This window comes from Mizuhopecten yessoensis, unplaced genomic scaffold (genome assembly GCF_002113885.1).
Source record: "Mizuhopecten yessoensis strain PY_sf001 unplaced genomic scaffold, ASM211388v2 scaffold1311, whole genome shotgun sequence".
Lineage (NCBI taxonomy): Eukaryota > Metazoa > Mollusca > Bivalvia > Pectinida > Pectinidae > Mizuhopecten > Mizuhopecten yessoensis.
In genome coordinates this window covers 774,365-795,261 of record NW_018403983.1, presented here as the reverse complement: position 1 = coordinate 795,261, position 20,897 = coordinate 774,365, and the positions used below count along the sequence as shown (strand labels likewise).

The window sequence follows — 20,897 nt, the reverse complement described above, 5'->3', positions numbered from 1 at the left end:
TAACATAATATCAAGGCTTGAGATGATAACAAAGTCGTGTAGTAACATATACCAATAGTTGAGATCTTTATATTTCTTTTTACTTCTTACGATCTTTTGTTTCCTATTTTACCATCACACCTATTCATTCAATTTGTTTATTTTTCGCACTTATCCCTGGTCCCCGATAAGTCGATATAATGTGAAAAATCCACTAATAAAACCTTAGAATTTAACGGTAAAAATGATATACAAGTTAATAACTCAAGGTCGTACAGCCCGTGTTATATTGTATATTACAACAAATCTAACATAAATATACCACAACATTTCACGAGATTTATGAAATCATATCATAAATGTTTTTGTTTTTTAGCAAGGATGACGTCATATGGTACGAATGGATCACTTTGCACTTCAAAAAGATTTCTGGAAATAAGGGTCACATTACTCTGAAGGAATTCAAGGAAGCCTTTCAAATCCGGAAGGTAAGCTCTTCCTAATTATATTATTACGAATAGTTAATAATATAAATTCTATGTCTGAAACACATTATAATTAAGTGTGGCGTATCAATATGAAAAATCATGAAAAGTGTATAAAATCCATTAATTAATGTATGCTGATTACTAACTCTAATCTGGATCATTTCCACTAATGAGTGGGACCGCGGTGGCCAAGTAGTTAAGGCGTCTGACATTCTGCTACCACTAGCCCCCACCACTGGGTCGCGGTGGCTAAGTGGTTAAGGGGTCTGACATTCTGCTACCACTAGCCCCCACCACTGGGTCGCGGTGGCCAAGTGGTTAAGGCGTCTGACATTCTGCTACCACTAGGCCTCCACCACTGTGTCGCGGTGGCCAGTTGGTTAAGGCGTCTGACATTCTGCTACCACTACCCCTCCACCACTGGGTCGCGGTGGCTAAGTGGTTAAGGCGTCTGATATTCTGCTACCACTGGCCCCCAACACTGGGTCGCGGTGGCTAAGTGGTTAAGGCGTCTGACATTCTGCTCCCACTAGCCCCCACCACTGGGTCGCGGTGGCTAAGTGGTTAAGGGGTCTGACATTCTGCTACCACTAGCCCCCACCACTGGGGCGCGGTGGCCAATTGGTTAAGGCGTCTGACATTCTGCTACCACTAGGCCTCCACCACTGTGTCGCGGTGGCCAGTTGGTTAAGGCGTCTGACATTCTGCTACCACTAGCCCTCCACCACTGGGTCGCGGTCGCCAGTTGGTTAAGGCGTCTGACAGTCTGTTACCACTAGCCCCCACCACTGGGTCGCGGTGGCCAATTGTTTAAGGCGTCTGACATTCTGCTACCACTAGCCCTCCACCACTGTGTCCCGGTGGCCAGTTGGTTAAGGCGTCTGACAGGCTGCTACCACTAGCCCTCCACCACTGGGTCGCGGTGGCCAGTTTGTTAAGGCGTCTGACAGTCTGCTACCACTAGCCCCCACCACTGGGTCGCTGTGGCTAAGTGGTTAAGGCGTCTGACATTCTGCTACCACCAGCCCCCACCACTGGGTCGCGGTGGCCAATTGTTTAAGGCGTCTGACATTCTGCTACCACTAGCCCTCCACCACTGTGTCCCGGTGGCCAGTTGGTTAAGGCGTCTGACATTCTGCTACCACTAGCCCCCACCACTGGGCCGCGGTGGCTAAGAGGTTAAGGCGTCTGACATTCTGCTACCACTAGCCCCCACCACTGGGCCGCGGTGGCTAAGAGGTTAAGGCGTCTGACATTCTGCTACCACTAGCCCTCCACCACTGTGTCCCGGTGGCCAGTTGGTTAAGGCGTCTGACAGTCTGCTACCACTAGGCCTCCACCATTGGGTCGCGGTGGCCAGTTGGTTAAGGCGTCTGACAGTCTGCTACCACTAGCCCTCCACCACTGGGTCACGGTGGCAGTTGGTTAAGGCGTCTGACAGTCTGCTACCACTAGCCCTCCACCACTGGGTCACGGGTTCGAGACTTACGTGGAGCAGTCGCCAGGTACTGGCCGTAGGTCGGTGTTTTTTTCTCTGAGAACTCCGGCTTTCCTCAACCACAAAAACCCAATCTGATTAAAATCTTCTGTTACATGGCTCCGCCTGAACATCTGAATGTGCCGCGGTCAGGGTCACGTTCATGTGACCTTTAGATGAACCAATCAGAGGCGCGCTGGCAAAAGTTTGCCAGCGAATCGGAATATCATGGTTGATATATAAATAGCGAGGGGTATCGAACAGATAAGGTTTCCAAAACCGATATGGCGGCGGGAACTGACGTTTCTACGAAAACGTACCCATTGGGTAATAATTGCGAAGGCAACACCACCATACAATCTTTCTTCTCTAATAAAGCTTCGATTTTTATTCTGTTCGGGTTTCAGACGATCTCAAATAACTTCAGAACTTTCGCATCTTTCTCATTAATGTCCGACATATTTGTTACATCTCCGAGCGCCCTTTTGAAAGAGGGTCTCTGATTGGTCAAAATTTAATGAGTATTTATAAATATAAAGGTCACCTGAACGTGACCCTGACCGCGGCACACTCAGATGTTCAGGCGTAGTACGAAGTTAACGAAACCATGTAACATGTGATTTTAATCAGATTGACCAAAACCTGGCATGTACTTAAATGACCATAGTTGTTAATGGGACGTAAAACACAAACAAACCCAAAACCACCAATGAAAATGCAGTGTCAGTGACAATGACCCGATATTTTCATATATTTTGTAATCAGTATAAAATAATTTACCCCCGGTCCCAGAGGACCTATGAGTACGCTTGAGAGCTTGAATTGGAATTACATAAAGCAGATGACCATGATCTTAATATTTCTGCGTAAGAGGTAGGACGGGTTAATAACGCGATTCAAGGAATATGTCCAAAAAGCCATCGTTGTAATGACGTCATGAATGTTGAAAAAACAAATGGCATTCCTTCAATAAGGCTTGCGCAGTATTTCAGTGTTATAATTTGTTATTGTCTCGATTGCTACTCCAGTAAAGATTTAAAGAGTAATAGCAGTACAACTTCACGTCTCCGTTTATTGCAATCTGATTATAATCGTCTGAGTGTTCATGTGCCGCGGTCAGGGTCACGTTCAGGTGACCTTTATATTTATAAATACTCATTAAATTTTGACCAATCAGAGACCCTCTTTCAAAAGGGCGCTCAGTGTTGTAACAAATATGGCGGACATTGATGAGAATGATGCGAAAGTTCTGAAGTTATTTGAGATTGATAGTCTGAAACCCGAACAGAAAAAGAAACTTTCTTAGAGAAGAAAGACTGTATGGTGGTGTTGCCTACGCAATGATTTCCCAATGGGTACGTTTTACTTGGCGTCGTAGAAACGTCAGTTCCCGCCGCCATATTTGTTTTGGAAACCTAATCTGTTCGATTCCCCTCCCTATTTATCTATCAACCATGATCAACCATGATATTCCGATTCGCTGGCAAACTTTTGCCAGCGCGCCTCTGATTGGTTCATCTAAAGGTCACTTGAACGTGACCCTGACCGCGGCATATTAAGATGTTCAGGCATAGTACGAAGTTAACGAAGCCATGTAACATGTGATTTTTATTAGATTGCGTTTATTGCTAAAGGATGATGTAATGCACTTTTTCTAACGGGGATCAGGAAGTATAGAAGTGATCACGATAATTGTCGATTTGTTTAATGCATCTGACGTAATCGTTTCTGTATTTTAAGTAGTGTTATCAGTGTGGGCTGACAAAGCCAATAGCGTACCCACAGATCCAGGTATTGTGTCAGTTATAACGTATCGCGCTCTGCAATCGTTTTAAGTATGTTTGCTCTCATGTGGTTTTAGGAGTTTTCTGCTCCATTCAACGTTAGTTTGAACTTTTAATTCACATGCATGTCTATAAAGGCTCCTTTGTAAGATTAGTTTCAGTATTTGCATTTGGATTTTTTTTACTTAAATTCAGCAATCAAAATGTTCTTCCTGAAACCGAATTCTGTTTACTTTTCTGAATATTCCACCAATCAGGTGAATGGGTGAGTTCTGGACTGCTCCCGATCTCTTCTTCACTGAACTCTTCCTGAATCGTAAAACGACCCAAGTACCTCGTAACTGTGACTTGATATTAAAAAAATACAAAGTCACTGTAATCGTGATTACCTCACAAGATAAAAAATAACAACCCATTCCCTAACATAAGAATAAAGACATCATTTTACTGATATTATATGGTTTTTTTTCAATATCTATATTCATTTATTTATTCATAATGTGTTATTATCTAAAACAAATAGGTTGCACATATCAAAATGGTTATTGGCATACATTATTGTAAGTGTGTTTTTCATCCCATGAGAAATACATATTTTTTTCTGGATGAAAACTCCGTGCATACCTATTGACCGTCTGGATTGCGGGTTCGAGACCTACGTGTGTGGTTAATTACTTATTATTTCCACTAATGAGTGTGGCCGCAGTGGCCAAGAGGTTAAGGCGTCTGATATTCTGCTACCACTAGCCCTCCACAACTGGGTCGCGGGTTCGAGACCTACGTGGGCAGTCGCTAAGTACTTTCCGCAGGTCTGTGGGTTTTCTTCGGGAACTCAGGTTTTCCTCCACAAACAAAAAAATCCTGACTCGTCCGTTAAATGACCATAGCCGTTAATAGGACGTAAAACACAAACAAAATAAACTAAATCAAACGAATACCTTTTGAAACGTTAATAATGTAATGAGCGATGGGAAGCACACATATCCGTGAATATTTGTTGTAAATATGGTATGTGACTCTACGTGTTATAGTGTATTTTATCACGTGTACAATGTAATATAAAGTGTCTTTTAGGAGCGCTATTGTCGGTGAAAACGACAAAACATTTTACTTATCCTTCCTTTCCGTCGTAACACTTTCCTCTCCTAATAATGATATGTATATATTGGATACAAACTCATAAATGACCCGGATTATGTTCAGGTAGTGTGTCTGTTATACAAGCACTGTTGTAGAAAAATGAGAAAGTAATGATTTGTATTTTATTTTTTAAATGTACCACTTAAGGAGGCTCCACCTTTTTGCAATTAACCAGCAGAACTCAATGAAAGTTTTACATAATGGTTATGTCACTATGTAGAGATGATTTTATGAAAATCTAAGCATTCCGATAAATTGGGTATTTTTTTGTAAAAAATACCGAATTATTGATTTTTTGTCAATTCTTACACTTTCACATTTTTGGAGTGTGTGGCATTGTTCAAAACTATTACAACAATGAAATAATGAAAAGAAGCATTGCTAATCAAGCCTACAAATATTTTATTTATCATAAAATATCTACAACATGTTACACAAAAAGTTTTTTATTGAAATTGTTTGGATAAAAGTCACTATATACAAGCTAAAAGAAAACAGGGCACACAGTTTCATACAAAAAGAATGAAAAATTGAATCAGATACACCTAAAGTCTTTATTATTCATTTAATTTACATTTTACAATATTTTTGATCCTGATGAGAGTTGTCTACCTTGAAAAAAAAAATCTGAACTTTTTGCAGAGGGATATAATTTATACAATGACAGCTATTTTCTTTACTATACCAAAAACGATGGAAATAAATTAAATTACTATATTAAATTGTCAATTTACTGTTCTTTAATTGAACAAAATTACTCTCAATCATGTACACTTTTGACATCATTCCATAGCCCGCTTACGCATGGTATATTTACCTGTCAGGTACATATGTAATCATAGGCTATCGCATGGGTATGCCGTTATCACGTGTACGCACATGCACTTATATTTGATAGGGATCTTGATATTTTACAAACCACTATTTGTGAAATGATTTATCTGACAGAGCGTAACTCGCTCGACAACAAAAGTCGTAGCGACCCCGAGCTTACGAACTACTGTTAGCACTTGAAATGTACAGGTGAGGTCGGTAAACAAAACACATCAGTCTGCATTCCATGCGCCTCATATACGACCTTCTTGAAGTCATCTGACCTTATGTAAGTGTTTTCCCGTGAGTTAATTAATGTCTTTGTATCATAATTTTTTTTCTTTCTGAAATACGTGTTATTACACAATGTCATTTCCAAGTGAAGTCTCGATATCGGATGTTGACATATCATCGTCACGCACGTGTACTATTGTTTACCCGGTGTAACTATAATTTACACCACGGTAATGGAATGCCCGATACGCAATACGAAAATGACGACACGAAAATACAAGAAAACATGTGTATTACGAAGGGTGGGAAGTCCTTAAAATATTTCAAAAGAAATGTAAATGTGTGCAATGCTTTATGGGTGGCGGAAAAGGAGGTTCAGGTAATGTTGTATCTGAGAATACTCGGTCTGTTGAGCGAAATCTTTTTTAATATCATTATTGTCATCTAATGGCCCACGGCTTTTGCAGGAAATAAGCCTCTTTTTTAAAAAGTCATTTGAACTGAGGAAGGCAGGCTTGCAGAATGCATAAGTATGTAGTTTTTGCTGTCCATTATACAGTATCTATGTTTGTTTGATGTTTGCAGCTCGATCCTTGTAAAATGGATGTAAAAATGGGGGGTTTCCNGGGGGGGAAGGGGTTCCTGAAGCCCAAAAAACCCCTCTGGATCCGCCACTGGATTTGATACTTTCTTTTTCTGTGATAATTAATATAGCTTTTTAATAATATATGTTATTATCTCCCCTTACTTGTAATAGAATGTGTAATTGTTATTTTTCATATGTTTATCGCATTTATAGCCCTTAAATGTTAATGTTCCTTATTTACCTGTATGCGACTTTTAATTAAGTTTCTTGTATTTGTATTCTTGCTAAGATAAAGACGTCGGCGAATTTATAACAATATCTTGCCTGTTATATAGATAAATACATGTATTATACTATACCACACAAATTCCCCATCCATCCTCACTATTTGTATCATAATCACGTGATAGACGTTTTTTTTATATTAACTCGATATTTCTATTTTTAGAAACAATAGGTTAATATTAATTTTCTGACTCCATTTGAATTGTAACGTCACAATGCCCTCTTCCAAATGCTGTTCTTTACTCCGTACAATTTTTCATACGCTGGATCATTTAGCCCTTAATATGCCGATTAAGGACTTTTATACCGATACTTGATAAATATATATCAGAAAGAGGCGTCGCATTTGATTTAGCAATCCCTGTTTTGAACAATACACTACAGTTTTCGTGGTAGAAAGTTTTAAGATTGTATCAATGCTGCAATGTTAGAAAGGTGAAACACCGATATCCTTATCTGTGGCGTCATTATGGCATAGAGCTACGTCAGATTAAAATCTGACAATACTTCATTTCATAAAAACAGATTAAATCACAAAATTAATCGTGACTAATGAAATAATATAGATCAAATTACAAAACAAACCACAGAAGTAAACTAAACACCAACACTTTGCGTGTGTAAATGACCTTTATGGCGTCACGCAAGCCTCTAAATTGGACAAACTACATTTCGAATGAAAAAAAATACACATGTGACTATTTATTGGAAGAACCCCGCGTAACATGCTTGCAATACATGTCAAAAACTCCTACGCTAGGTCAAAGGTCACGAATTATTTTCAGTTCGTTTTATATTTTTCATTTAATGACGTTTTTATATATTTTTTTAAACTTCAATCTAGCGACGTTGAGAAGGATACATTAAACATTGGATATTTATTAGTGGAATGTGGAGGCAAGCTACATGTAATTATTGTTCAGTTCGTGGTTTTATTTATCATCTAATGGCGTTTTTATATTTTGTAATATAACTTAAATCAAACGACTTAAGGGGAAAACTATTTTATTGATGATATGATGTTTCGTGTTGACTGTTGCGTCTAGTGAATTATATTGAAGTTTTTGTTATTTCTCATCAAACTTTATTTTTTACTTCAATGAGACGCCCTTTAAATCATTTTGATGATATAATGTTTTGTGTTGACTGAGGAGTGGTGATTTGTGTTCCTTCAGTAAATACAAAAAAGCAAGTACAGATAAAACCAGACATTGTCCCCCTTTACTCTATGAAATCGGTTTTCAGACAGGAGGAAATAAGTTCCTTGACCCCGACCTTACTCTGTCGACCGTATAATACAGTAGCAGACGTTGAGTACGACGTCTGGTAGATACCGACACAAACTGTGTAATTTAATCACAAGGACGATACATCGAAAAAACCCTGTCATACTACTTGAATAACTTACAAGCGAAGGATGATAGAGGGCCCCGGTAATGGTTTACATGATTTCGGTATCGTTTTTCATGATTGTCGTTTTATAAAACGTAATTACTTGACAGTGGCTGAACCAGGGACCAGACACACTGTCAACGCTAGCGTGTCTGTTAAGTGTACCGGAAAGGTAAAATGGACCTGTTGCACATGTATACTTTTTAAATGTTAAAATAAAAATTGTTATTTCATATGATATTAATAAAGAGGCTAGTAAGTGTCTGCGACCATCATGTATCCTATTAAATATAAGTAAACCTCTAAGCAGTGTTACACTTCAGGCTAGCTGAAATCATGTTTTTTATCTGGAGTAACTTGAAAATAAATATTGAAAAATATTCAGCCAAACACCTGGATTAGTATGACTGTTTACAAAACTCCTAGCTATTTTAAGTCGCGTTACTAAAACACGAATCAAATTGTTGAGATACGTATTATGTTCAGTCTGCTATTACTCAAACTCCAACCTGTTTCAGTTGTAACCTTTACAAAGTCAAAGCGGCGGCTTGTTGTGATAATGAGTGGTCCACGTTCAAATGATGGTTCCACGATTTACCTTGCCGTGACGTCTGTACTGGGTATCTATACTACATACACAACCCTAAGTTACCTAAAATTAGTGGGACGAACCGTACATTGATGGACACGATGATAGCGCTACGGCAGCTGATTATAAATGTCCATATACTTACACAATGGTTACCTAGTTACCTATTTTAGAATATGCATGCGAATTGTGGGATGGATGATCTAGTTTCGAATCAGAAACATTAGAAAAAGCCCAACGTGAAGCCGCTCGAAATATAACCGGTTCCGGTCATATGCTAGTATCTATTCTTTAAATTTTAAAACAGGTTTAGAAAAATGTCTGCTAGAAGAAAAAGAAGAAGGCTTCAACTGTTGTATAAAATGAATATTAATCAAACACAAGTCTACTTTGCTTCCCTGCCTTCCTCCACTGTACAATATCTAGTTCGCTATCCTTTGAGAAATAGAAATGATTATAGAATCCCGTATTTCAGATTATCAACAACAAACTCTTCTTTCTTACCGTCAACGCTTCGCTGTTGGAATTCCATCGATAACTCTATTAGGTCATCATTTTCATTGAATATCTTTAAAAATTTCATGAAACCCGACGAACATATTTTTCCTCCTTCTTACTTTGGTAACGGCGACCGAAGGTTAAATGTTATTTACACGAAGCTTAGACACCGTTGCAGTTCTCTAAATTATGACTTATTCCGTGTGAACCTTGTGGAAACCCCTTGCTGGACTTATCACTTTTTTCCAATATCGCCGTTATTGTATTGAAAGAAACATCCTTTTTCAACAAGTAAATATTTTGAATTAAGTAGTACCATGTGATTAAGATTTGTTTTTATTTGGAAATGAAGACTTGTCGCTTGACACAAATTCGGAAGTTTTTTTAAATGTTCAAATTTTCATTAAATCTAGCAACAGGTATGAAAGAAAATTGACCTATGCTATTAATTTAATTGTTTCAATGTCATTATCCGATGTAACTTAATATTGTGCCATATATAAATGCAATGACATATTTAACCGCTAAGATAACATGGTTGGCCCAGTTGGTATTATTAAGATGAAAGACAACGGAATAGAAGAGTATCTGCGTGGTTACGGAAGAGGAAAGTTTTTCGGGATTGAGATGAACAATTTGTAGCGTAATATTGTCTTTATAGTCCAGCTAACCAACATTGTTATACGTCTGTTATATTTCATTGTTATAAGTCTGTTATATAACATTTTTATAAGTCTGTAATATAACATTGTTATAAGTCTGTAATATAACATTGTTATAAGTCTGTTATAAGTCTGTAATATAACATTGTTATAAGTCTGTTATATAACTTAATTTAGTTCTAATTCTGAAACTAGTAAGACTAAAATCTCTCTCTCTCTCTCACTCTCTCTCTCTCTCTCTCTCTCTCTCTCTCTCTCTCTCTCTCTCTCTCATGAACTTTATTTCACTGGCGATATGAAGCATAAACGTATTTGATGCAAGGAAATAACCCGCAAATTTTATAGCTTTCAGATAGTATAATATTACCAAATAACAGCGGGGACCGTTTTATTATTTAATCAGGTTATTTTTCTATGACGAATCTCAGTTTTTCCACCTGCTGGAAATATGCTTAAAGTCGAAATGAGGCAGAACATAGAACGTGTATGTCCTTTTGTACAGACCGTGTCTCACACCTGCCTGATACTGGCTGTATATAATGGCGGTATTATACTCGAGACTACACGACACATTTATAAATGAATACAAATATGTTTACACCTTTTGTCAAGTCGGTGACAGATATGTAGGAGACAGGACACGGCTTGATTTTCATTTGTATGCTTGCACATTATAATTTCTCAAAATGCAGAAATTTAAAAGATGCATTTAAAATGATTTTTCAAGATGGCGAATAAAGGTTAAACTTTTTTTTTTTTTTTGTGTGTGAATGGGTTTAAATGGCTAGACCCGTATAACTGGATGCTTGCTCAGTGTTGTTTCACAAAAGTGTATTATATGGAAACATTATATTTGGTTTAAAAACGTGCGTGTTGGAATATTTTATACCTCCTTAAGAGTTTCACATCCGTAAAATCACGTGATGAATGGTAGTCTCGTTCAATCAGAGCTTTAATTGATCGGGTTAGCTTGCGCAGACAACAAGAGTCTGGTTGAACGAGACTAGATGAATGGCAGTTAATAATAACGCCCCGATGATTGGCGATTTATAAAACTCATTTACATACATTTCTTGTTGAAGTGCACAAAAACAGACATGCATGTATAAAATACAAACTTTTGCAATCTCATCGCGTTATCTGTAAAGAAAACATCAAAACGTCATTGAAGAAAAAATCATTACGATCTTGTTTCAAAGAAAACTGAATTTTACCGAAATGAGCGAGAACCCTTTATTAACCTAGCAACATGTTTGAAATTTGAGACAAAATCTACTGCAGTGCTACTTACACATGTATTTTGGTAAAATATATCAAATTATCAAAAAAAGGGAAATATGTTAATTATCTATTAAAGTGAGACTTTCCCTGTGTGTTTTGTACTGTTGTTTTATATGTGATACATTACACTGTTTGAACCGAAACATTGTCGTAAGACCAAAAAAATGGTTTAATGATCCCTGTCCCACTCCACTATTTTCCTATATACAGTAACCTCCCCTTAACTTCCGTTCGGATATAACTTAAGCACAGTTACGCCAGGGCACTTCCGTTGACCAGGTAGCTAAATCGGTGAGAGCGATGGTATAACAATCACAGTCCAGGGTTCGATTCTTGGTGTAGCCACGACGAATGTTTATACTCAGAAAATTGAGTTTTCATCTGCAGATTTCATCTTCATTATTTTTCATTAAAATTCAGCGATGTATTGTTTTATCTTTATCTGTAGAAATGAATTTTCAATGCTATAGCCATTAAGGTAATAGGATTGTGTCACCATTTCTCAGTAGAATTTCTTCAAATTTTGTAGTTATATTGCTTTAAAGTAAAGAAAATATTCTGCCACAAAAAACATATAGGTTGTCAGAATTTTAAGGTTTTTAAATGGAAATTTATGTAAAATGGAGTGAATTTTGAAAAAAAAATGAAAGACACAATATTTGTACAAAATAATGTCACTAAAAATGATACTGACATATATTAGTATTGCATTAATGTATATCAATTTAATAAATGCTGAAATTGTGTAAATTAATTCTCTATAGACGATATAAAAATTGACATTTTATAATAAAACCAAATACACATAGTAATTGCAGGTAAGAGTTATCGTTCTTGAAAAACTTCACAGTAGTGAAATAGGTAGCCGTTTTCCTGAAGTAAAGAAAAATTGACACATGTGACTCATTGATAAAAAAACAACTGAATTAAAGCCTGGATTGCTTTGAAATACTTTGATATTGAGAGATCACACTGTTTTGTCAATAATAAACATACAATATTCATCAGTTTAGTATTAAACATTAGAATTTGCGGAAATTGTGATACTGTCTCCCTACATTGGATTTTCAACAAGGGATGTACTTCCTGTTTCCGTTTATCAATACACTCCAATGACCTTAAAGGGGCATCACGCTGAAGTAACTATTTTTTGTGTCTTTTTTTCAAATACTACATTAGCATAGCAAGTGAGACTCCTTATGGAAAATAACGATCGGATTTGGCTGAAATAGATTCATAAAAATGATTAAATCTAAGATAATCATCGGTATTTCTACCTGTCTGACTAACATTTAGTTCAGGGATTTCTCAATACTTGCGTATGCGCATTGCATACCATTTCTTTGTAAACAAAATGACTGACCGTGTGAAGTAAGCCAAAGAAAAGTGTTGTACCGTGTCCGCTACGAAGCGAAAATTTGCCAAATGGTCAAAAGATAGCGCACGGAGTACGTTACGGAATCATTATTAAAAGTGGGAAGTATTCAAAGGAGAAAATAACTGCCCTAGCAGTTAGTATGGTGCTTCGGGATAGCCAGTTTAGCAGATGGAATCGACAGAAATGCTAGCGCTGTTTATGTTATGAATAAATATCTAAAACTATTAACCTCGCTAGTATCTTTGTCTGAGTTTGAACACAGATGAACTTATTTTGATATTTCAATGGGCATGTATCGGAGAGAGTTTACTTTGTGTTTCTATAATTATACAGTGGTTTATGCGAAAGGAAGGGATAAGTGACTGGTTAGTTTGATTTTGTCATGAGGCCCTCCAAGGGTTAACTGTTGTGATAGCCACGGCGTATCCTGTCTCTGTCGGTACTCGTGATCGGGGTCAAATGAGATACGTGCGCTTTTAGATTTACATAATTTATAATATTACCGGGTTCAGTAAAAAGGTATGATTAAATTATATTGCTAGTTAAACGACTTTTTGTTTGTTTTTACATACAAGATTTAAATTAGTACTAATATGAATACCCGGCTTCCTCTGGCGCAACGACGCAAAATATAAAAAAAAATCTCTCGTCGTCAGAAAGCTACATTATCGCAGCTATAGATTAAAGATGTCAAAATGACAGGCCAGGATGAATAACTGAGGAAGGAGAACCTACTTCTAGTAAATAGGATCGCGCAACATTTTTTTTTAAAATCGTAATATTTCAACAGTTACTGTTTTCATATGTTGTTGACTTAGAATGTATGATCATGTAACAACCCTTTCTCTATAAAGAATTAATCTTCGACTTCAGTTAAAATCGGAATACGTATTGAAAACAGGGGAAGAAACATTTGTTTACGTTGTAAAAATGACGCGTGCTGCCGATAACTACGGCTTCTGTTTCGGACAAAAATGAAATGATTGGCTCAACATAAAAAGGGTCCATTGACAAGAATGCTTTAATCCATGAAAAGTATTGAAAAAAATATACTTATCAAGTAGCCCATATCTGACACATATTCTACATGTACACGAAGTGGTTTTGCCATACAGTTTAGTGTGTGCGATGGCTAATATGACTTACTAAGTGTTAGCGTATGGAGACAGTGAAAGTGGGAAAGAGAGTATACATATTTGTTTATGCATGGTATAGAGAAAAAAATGGGCCAAAGATATTGAGTTGTACAATGTAATAAAAACAATCACAAACGTTTCTCTTTTTTTATACGCGTGTAGTTTGTCATTGCATATATGCCCTTTATTAAAACATTTGAAAAGGGATATTCGTCTCGTGAATATTCCTTTTTACAGAAAGGGTTGTCCCATGGTTGAAGAAAGGTGTTTAGCCCCGTACCGATGTCACATTCCGGTCCTAAATTCAATATATATTTATATATATATACTTTCTGTTTATGCCTATTATCATTGTTGACATTTAATTGTAAATGTATGACGGGAGAAGGCTGTGATAAATTGTAAAAAAACATGTGCCCCATTCCTTGTTCAGTTTTATTGGCAACAAATATGTTTAAAGCTAAATAAATTTAAATTCTGAATATTGGCAATTGTGCAATTAACTTCTGATGATGAATAACTACTGTTCAATAAGTTTTAATACGGACTTAGAAATCATATTACTTGGTTTCATAGTGCGGTAAGAAGTTGCAGTTGCCTGACGCCCCTCTATGAGGGCCCCTTTGGAAACCGTTTCATCTCGCTCGCACCAATTGTGTTTACTGCCTAGTCAGGTGACTGACCGGCGCTATTTTTAGCAGGGCTTTCCCGAACAATTCAAGTGGTCAAACTGGACATTTGGAACGGACTATGAATATGGGGATAGCGAGGTAACATAAGTGGAAGTGCATACAATACATGCATTCATTAAAAAAAAGAGGGTTTTCGCGTGATGTCCCTTTACAAAAAAACGGTTTCCAATACTTCGTCACAGTTTTTGACCGTGGTACGGGGACCCTTAAGAACCCGTTCTTTCTGAGCGTCTCGAGATGAACAGTATTAATACACACCGGCTTGACGTCATACGCCTACTTAGCATGATTTTGTCCTAACTTTGAAATTTAAGAGAAAATGTTGTTTATGAGGTTTGGTTATAATCACTCCTGACACGAAATGGCACAAAAAAATGTTTTATAGGGAAGTTTTACCTTGGTAACAGCCCCAATAGTGAGGCCGTGATGGAATACATTTCCACCTGTTTGCAAAAACAAGCAAAAATGAATTGAATAACATCGCTCTGTATGACGGTAAATGGAACAATGACACACACCTGTCAAAGAGTAACGTCATTCCTGTATAATCGTCCTCTTACGATCAAATTTAAGTTGAGAAATTTGAAACTTTGTGCATAATGTTTTGCATTTTGTCAACAGTTAATGCATCAAAAGGTCTTATCTTTGACAGATAGTGTACAGAATTGATAAACATAGTAACATTATCTGTATATCTGAGCGTAGCAAAATAAAACTGGGTGTATGACCGTCAGCCCCTGTGTTCCTGGAATGGCTTTATTAATACAATGATACTCAGTGTAAAAAACATTATATAAATTTTCTTTATAACACGCGTGCAATAAAGCCTACAGCTTCGCTGATTGGCTAGTTTCGATTAAATTGTACGTGCGTATGGAACGGCCTTCTTCTACAACAATTGTAAAATGATTTAATCCTTAGAATGACAGTCAGAGACAGAGAGACAGAAAGGTGGTGAAGAGAGAGACAGATAGAGGGGAGAGAGAAAGACGGGGAGGGGCGAGAGAGAGAGTAATCCTTAGAATGACAGTCAGAGACAGAGAGACAGAAAGGTTGTGAAGAGAGAGACAGATAGAGGGGAGAGAAAGAAAGACGGGGAGGGGCGAGAGAGAGAGAGTAATCCTGAGAATGACAGTCAGAGACAGAGAGACAGAAAGGTGGGGAAGAGAGAGACAGATAGAGGGGAGAGAGAAAGACGGGGCGGGGCGAGAGAGAGAGAGAAATCCTTAGAATGACAGTCAGAGACAGAGAGACAGAAAGGTGTTGAAGAGAGAGAAAGATAGAGGGGAGAGAGAGAAAGTCGGGGAGGGGCGAGAGAGAGAGAGTAATCCTGAGAATGACAGTCAGAGACAGAGAGACAGAAAGGTTGTGAAGAGAGAGACAGATAGAGGGGAGAGAAAGAAAGACGGGGAGGGGCGAGAGAGAGAGAGTAATCCTGAGAATGACAGTCAGAGACAGAGAGACAGAAAGGTTGTGAAGAGAGAGAAAGATAGAGGGGAGAGAGAGAAAGTCGGGGAGGGGCGAGAGAGAGAGAGTAATCCTAAGAAAGACAGTCAGAGACAGAGAGACAGAAAGGTGGTGAAGAGAGAGGAAGATAGAGGGGAGAGAGAGAAAGACGGGGAGGGGCGAGAGAGAGAGAGTAATCCTAAGAAAGACAGTCAGAGACAGAGAGACAGAAAGGTTGTGAAGAGAGAGAAAGATAGAGGGGAGAGAGAGAAAGTCGGGGAGGGGCGAGAGAGAGAGAGTAATCCTAAGAAAGACAGTCAGAGACAGAGAGACAGAAAGGTTGTGAAGAGAGAGACAGATAGAGGGGAGAGAAAGAAAGACGGGGAGGGGCGAGAGAGAGAGAGAGTAATCCTTAGAGACTTTCTTAATGTATTCGATAATACAACATCAGTGTATCTCGGACCTTGTGTGCTTTTCCCTTCTCCATGCAAACGGAACCAGTGATAGTCTAATCACTATTCCCAACTTTCTGCGTTCTGAAGTTCATCACATGAGACGATGTCAACAAAATCGTGTATTTTTCTATTGAAAATAAATCTATCATTTAATCGGAGGTAACCACATTTTGCGATCTGATTGGGCTAAATAGTTCTATTCATAGTTCGAATCAACGTGTGTGAATTAATTACTTTTTCTCTCTATTATACTCGAAGCTTTTAATTAGTCTCCTTCTGTGCTGCTGACGTCATATCCGTGTTGACTGTCCAATACAATCGTGTTTGTTTAGTTTCTTTTCACAAAAATAACTTTCCCTGGATGCGTGGGAGGTATAATTTTGAAAATTGATCAAATGACGTACGCACATGTCATGTTAACGAATACGTGACTATGATGACATGGCAACAAAAATCAGATTTATTGATGTTTATTTCCAGGTGTTGCTTAAAGGTCACGTGTACGATCACTCAGCTGTGACTAGATAAACTACAATAACATATATACTTAAACGCATGTGACGTTCGGATGTAACAACGATCAATCAATGATTCTATAAAGTAATACAGCTAATAGGATAGAAACCGTCCCCTGTAAATTATCCCTATTCACGTCACACTCCCCAAGCTATATATGTTAATGCTGGTTACGATGAAAGGGAACAGATTTATATAAGTGTATCAACACTGGTGTCTTTCTCCTTATTATTCATGTTAAACTATATTTGTTTTATGTATTACATATGCTACATGTAAGTAAATAAACCAAAGTTTAAAGTAAAATGAAAGAAACGACAGTAGAATACATTTGTATGAGTGAGAATCGTTTTGGCATTGTAACAGTATAAGATAGTAACCGAGCGGTCACTCTTTATATAGCGGTGAGAATAATGAACCCGAACTTAGGAGCTTGAGAGTAACCGCCGCCGTCACGTCTCCGCGCTGATTATAAAATCTCTAGAGAGTAAACCGCCGCCATCACGTCTCCGCGCTGATTATAAAATCTCTAGAGAGTAACCGCCGCCGTCACGTCTCCGCGCTGATTATAAAATCTCCTGGGTTTAAACGCTACATTCGTTTGTATTCCAATGTTTTAGATGATATTAAAGGACAGACAACTACTTACCATAACAACTTTGACCGAAATAATGTTCGGTAGGTACCTATTATTAGCTCACATTGCACGAAGTGTTACGGTGTTGTATCCGTCTTCCACCCGTCATCTTGTTCTCCGAGCATCTTCTTGCATACTCAAATACGCAGCTTCCTGATACCTGGCCGATAGGAACGTGGGGAAATGCCGTAAAGTTTTCTCATATATATTACCCTGAAATATGTTTAAGGTCACAGGGGTTAAGTATGTTGAACAAACTCAAATATCATTTCCTCAAGTACAATAAGGTCCAGGCATGTTGATATTGCTGAAGACCGGCAGTGCACATTTTCTATTTATGTTTTGTGTTTGCGTCAAAGGTCAACTTTGAACACTGGCTGTGGTCAAATGATAAAATAGGCTAGAAAGGGTAAACAAAATTTGAAACATTTTCTGAATTTCCATAAGACACGATCTTGATAAGTGATCAGTGGGTACCTAAATATGGCGCAACGACATTGACCTACCTTCAAGGTCATAGGGGTAAAGTGCGTAAACAAAAATAAAATAAAAACAATATTAACCCTTTCACCACTGTGAACCTTAATACTCATCCAGATGAATGTATGGTAGAGTCTGTTCAAGTTACCTAGGGTTGAAAGGGTTAATCGCCAACTCAAAACATTCAAGTCACGATTCTTGAATACAATGGAGAGCAATAGTGTCATTATATTTCCTATTTCATTTCCTGTGCCTTTTTATGTAACCTGGTTTTCTCGCTTCAGGCGTTTTTTGCAGAGCGGTTCTTCCAAATGTTTGACGAAAACGGAAGTGGATCCATTGAGTTGATTGAGTTGATGACTGGATTGCGCACGCTCAGAAAAGGGACGCCTACCGAGAAGCTCCGCTTCCTGTTCAAGGTGTACGATATTGATGGTGCGTGTTATCTTGCATCTCGGAAAAAGTTATATTACAGAAGTGTGATGACGTCACAAAATATTTGCATACTCATGTTAAAATGTCAGTGATGTACAAAACATAGTTAATCATAAAAGACATCTAATAACTATGGTTCCAAATAAAGGGTTCCTTATAAACAGAACTTCAATGAAGCAACAATTTAGGCAAACACGTTCATGCGCACACACATGTTTCCTGTTGAGGTATCCATACGGACGCATATCATTTGTTTAAATTTACGTTTTCTACATTTTCGTCCACAGGCAGTGGCTATATTGACCGGAACGAGTTGAACACTGTTTTGAGAACGAGCATGGAGGAGAGCTCTCTAACTTTAGGAGAGGATAAACTTGAAAAAATGACCGACGCCATCTTTGAATCTGCAGATACGGACAATAGTGGGGAATTATCGTTTGATGAACTTAAGGCGGAGCTGGAACAGTATCCAGGCGTAATGGAAAATCTCAGTATGAGGTAAGTTACACGTTCAAAAGTATCACCAGGTACTATTTTTACCTCGCCTATTCGAAGGATAGGGGGGCTAATGTTGCCACCCCGGCGTCGGCGTCCCACCTTCCGAGGTTAAAGGTTTGGTGCAAGTTTTTTCCAGACAGTGTTGGATCATCACACTCAATACACAGTTGTCTATTATGAGTTTAAGTCATTTATATCGAGTGTAAGCAATGTGCTGGACCATATTTTTATATTTTATGGCCCCAAAACAGCTTAATTGGACTTAGTTAAATTTGAGGTGAAAGTTTTTGGGAGAGTTTTTTTTTGTGAAGTGTTGGACAACCACCATCAATACGCTGTTGTCCATTATAAGGTTGAAGCATTTATATGCAGTGTTAGCAAAATGTTCTGGGCAATATTTTCATATTTTATGGCCCAAAAATAGCTAAGTTGGACTTAGTTAAATTTGAGGTTCAAGTTTTTGCGCAAGTTTTGTTGGGTAGTGTTGGACCACCACCATCAATAGGCTGTTGTCTATTATTATAAGGTTGAAGTATTTGATTGAGTGTAAGCAATGTGTTGAACCATATTTTCATATTTTAACGTCCAAAAACAGCTTAATTGGACTTTGTTAATTTCTTAACAATCACTTCACATACATGTTTCTACACATTTAACAGTCCTTGAAATATCATGGTGGTAAGTGAGGTGGCAAATAAAATGACAGGCACTATATCAACGTTTTACTATACATGTGTTTCTATTGATAGTTGCAGTATTATAATAACATACATAGGCGAGCTATGCTGTTCTCCGACAGCTCTTGTTTAACTCGGGGAAACTGTACTAGTCTAACCCATAATTAAGTAGGGTGATGCGTGTTCTGTAACGGAATTACAAACTGAACTCTGGTATTATGTAGTTTACCTGATATTGGTAGATAAGAACCGCCGATGTTAAGAACCACCATTCAAATATATATAATAGTTCTTGTCGAGACCCCCCCTCCCCCGCTTAAGCTTAAACAGGACACACAACGTCAGACATTTTACTGATTTATTTTGTAATGACCCTCTGATATATATATCCTCTATATATCTCTATATATTTGTTATTTCAAAAGTGCATCGAAATTTGATCTTGCCATGTATTTTATCATATGCAATATATTTTTTTTGTATTTGTTTTCAGTGCTGCATCCTGGTTGAAGGTACCCACGGGAAAACAAGCACAGAAATCCTCCGCATCGTCTCGGTACTTAACGACCACGTACTATCGTAACAATTGCAAAAAGATCGTGTTTCTCATCATTTACATCCTGGTCAACATTGCGCTTGGTTGCTATGCTGCCTATAACTACAAAGACTCGAACGGCTGGTACATTTTGGCGCGAATCTGTGGTATGAATCTAAACTTCAACGGGACGTTCATTATTGTGCTAATGCTGCGGAAGAGTTTGACCTACTTACGACTGACATTCCTACATCGTTTGTTGCCAATCGACCAGAACATCTACTTTCACAAACTCTGTGGTGCTTTCATCGCCTTTTTTAGTTTCTTCCATACCGTGGGACATATCGGCAATGCATGTGAGTAACATTGTATTATAACCCGATAGGTCACACAGAGGCGGGTTTACTTACCATAGTCACACAGAGGCGGGTTTAGTTACCATGGTTACACAGAGGCGAGTTTAGTTACCATGGTCACACAGAGGCGGGTTTAGTTACCATGGTCACACAGAGGCGGGTTACGTTACCATGGTCACACAGAGGCGGGTTTGGTAACCATTGTCAAACAGAGGCGGGTTTGGTTACCATGGTCACACAGAGGCGGGTTTGGTTACCATGGTCAAACAGAGGCGGGTTAAGTTACCATGGTCACACAGAGGCGGGTTTGGTTACCATGGTCACACAGAGGCGGGTTTGGTAACCATGGTCACACAGATGCGGGTTTGGTTACCTTGGTCAAACAGAGGCGGGTTTGGTAACCATGGTCACACAGAGGCGGGTTTGGTTACCTTGGTCAAACAGAGGC

General features: G+C 38.2%; 1 protein-coding gene across 5 annotated transcripts in view; it reads left to right on the top strand.

Annotated features, from left to right (window-relative positions):
• The window catches only part of LOC110459055 (NADPH oxidase 5-like), a 72,498-nt gene that overhangs the window by 36,700 nt on the left and 14,901 nt on the right, over positions 1-20,897 (top strand). For all 5 annotated transcript variants that reach the window (XM_021511121.1, XM_021511130.1, XM_021511142.1 and 2 more), the window contains 4 exons: positions 356-467; positions 18,233-18,383; positions 18,671-18,881; positions 20,052-20,449. In XM_021511121.1, coding sequence (XP_021366796.1) covers positions 356-467; positions 18,233-18,383; positions 18,671-18,881; positions 20,052-20,449 — 872 coding nt within the window. The remainder of the gene's footprint in view (positions 1-355; positions 468-18,232; positions 18,384-18,670; positions 18,882-20,051; positions 20,450-20,897) is intronic.